General features: G+C 37.3%; 1 protein-coding gene across 1 annotated transcript; it reads left to right on the forward strand.

Moving 5' to 3' along the window:
* Positions 1–208: 208 nt before the first annotated feature.
* Positions 209–1150, forward strand: LOC136610110 (olfactory receptor 2C3-like). Its single transcript, XM_066589372.1, has one exon. The coding sequence runs from the start codon at positions 209–211 to the stop codon at positions 1148–1150; it is 942 nt and encodes a 313-aa protein (XP_066445469.1).
* The last annotated feature ends 359 nt before the right edge of the window (positions 1151–1509 follow it).

Consider the following 1509-nt stretch of genomic DNA (forward strand, 5'->3'; position numbering starts at 1 on the left):
GGTATTGACTACAGAATGATAGGAAAACAACATGATTTTTTTTTGCACCACATAGAAAAATGTAAAAAAACCATTAATGGTTCAGAAGATGCATTGTAGATTTGGTTTACTCATTCAAATAACTCTTTTTGTTTTTCCATAGGAGGCTGATGAGTTTTTACATATTGGAAATTGGAAGATTATGATTCCACACAATACTAGCATTGGAATGTACTCGTCCAAATACACAACAGTTGAAGAATTCATTCTTCTTGGGCTGACCAGCCAGAAGAATATTCAGATAGTGCTATTTCCTGTATTTTTATCTTGTTACATTGTATCACTAACTGGCAACATTATCATTATTATTCTCAGTAGAATAAGCTCCCGGCTTCACACCCCTATGTATTTCTTCTTGAGCAATCTGTCATTTTTGGACATCTGGTACACATCAAGTATTGTCCCAAATATGCTCATTAACTTTTTGTCAGTAAGAAGAAACATATCTTTTCATGGTTGTGTCACTCAGATGTTCATCCATCTCTCGCTAGGAGGGACAGAGTGCTACCTATTGTTATCAATGGCCTACGACCGGTATGTGGCTATATGTAGTCCATTACACTACACTACTATTATGCATCCCGTCTTGTGCATTAAGATGGCAACTGGTTCCTGGGCTGGAGGCATAATAAACTCTATTGTACACACAGTCCTTGCATCGCAGTTGCCATTTTGTGGTCCCAATGTAATAAATCACTTTTTCTGTGAGATCCCATCAGTCCTGGAGCTAGCCTGTGCGGATACATCTCTTAATAAGACTGTTATTTTCTTCCTTGCTATGTTGGTGGTGATCGGTCCATTCTTCCTCATCCTCATTACATATGGTTATATCATTTCCAGCATACTGAAGATCAGCATATCTGTGGGACGGAGGAAGGCCTTTTCCACCTGTGCTTCACACATTATAGTTGTATCCCTCTTCTATGGTGCCATTATTTTCATGTATATGAGACCAGTATCAAGCCATGTAGAGAACCAACACAAAATGGCTACTTTGTTCTATAGTGTTATAACCCCAATGCTGAATCCTTTGATATACACTTTGAGGAACAAGGATGTTTTAGGAGCATTTGTGGACATCAGAAGGAAAACATTTGTATCTGAAAAATGATATAAACATTGATTCTACAAACAATGTGTCTTGTCTTGAAGACTTTCCTAATATTTTCACAAGATACATTGTTTAGGACAAGAAAAGACCTTGTTAGTGTCAGGGAAGGTCCTCTGTTGTTGGCTTGCTCCTTCTGTTCAATGTATACTGTACATCAGGACTATATACAGATGTACAGTATAGGTCGGATGGTAAGGCTTTCACATATGTATATAGTGACATACTTTATGTTGCTCATAGGCTTCCATGTAAAAATGTATACAATATGGTTTACGTTTTATACTGGATGCCTTTGCATAGAAAAGTGTAGTCAACTATTCATTTCTACATGGTGAAAACACGAATGCTAACATGTACGA

Source organism: Eleutherodactylus coqui, chromosome 2 (genome assembly GCF_035609145.1).
Source record: "Eleutherodactylus coqui strain aEleCoq1 chromosome 2, aEleCoq1.hap1, whole genome shotgun sequence".
Lineage (NCBI taxonomy): Eukaryota > Metazoa > Chordata > Amphibia > Anura > Eleutherodactylidae > Eleutherodactylus > Eleutherodactylus coqui.

What these genes read in the sequence shown, in the direction of transcription:
- LOC136610110 (XM_066589372.1), top strand. Translation starts at nt 209, where the DNA reads ATGTACTCGTCCAAATACACAACAGTTGAAGAATTCATTCTTCTTGGG.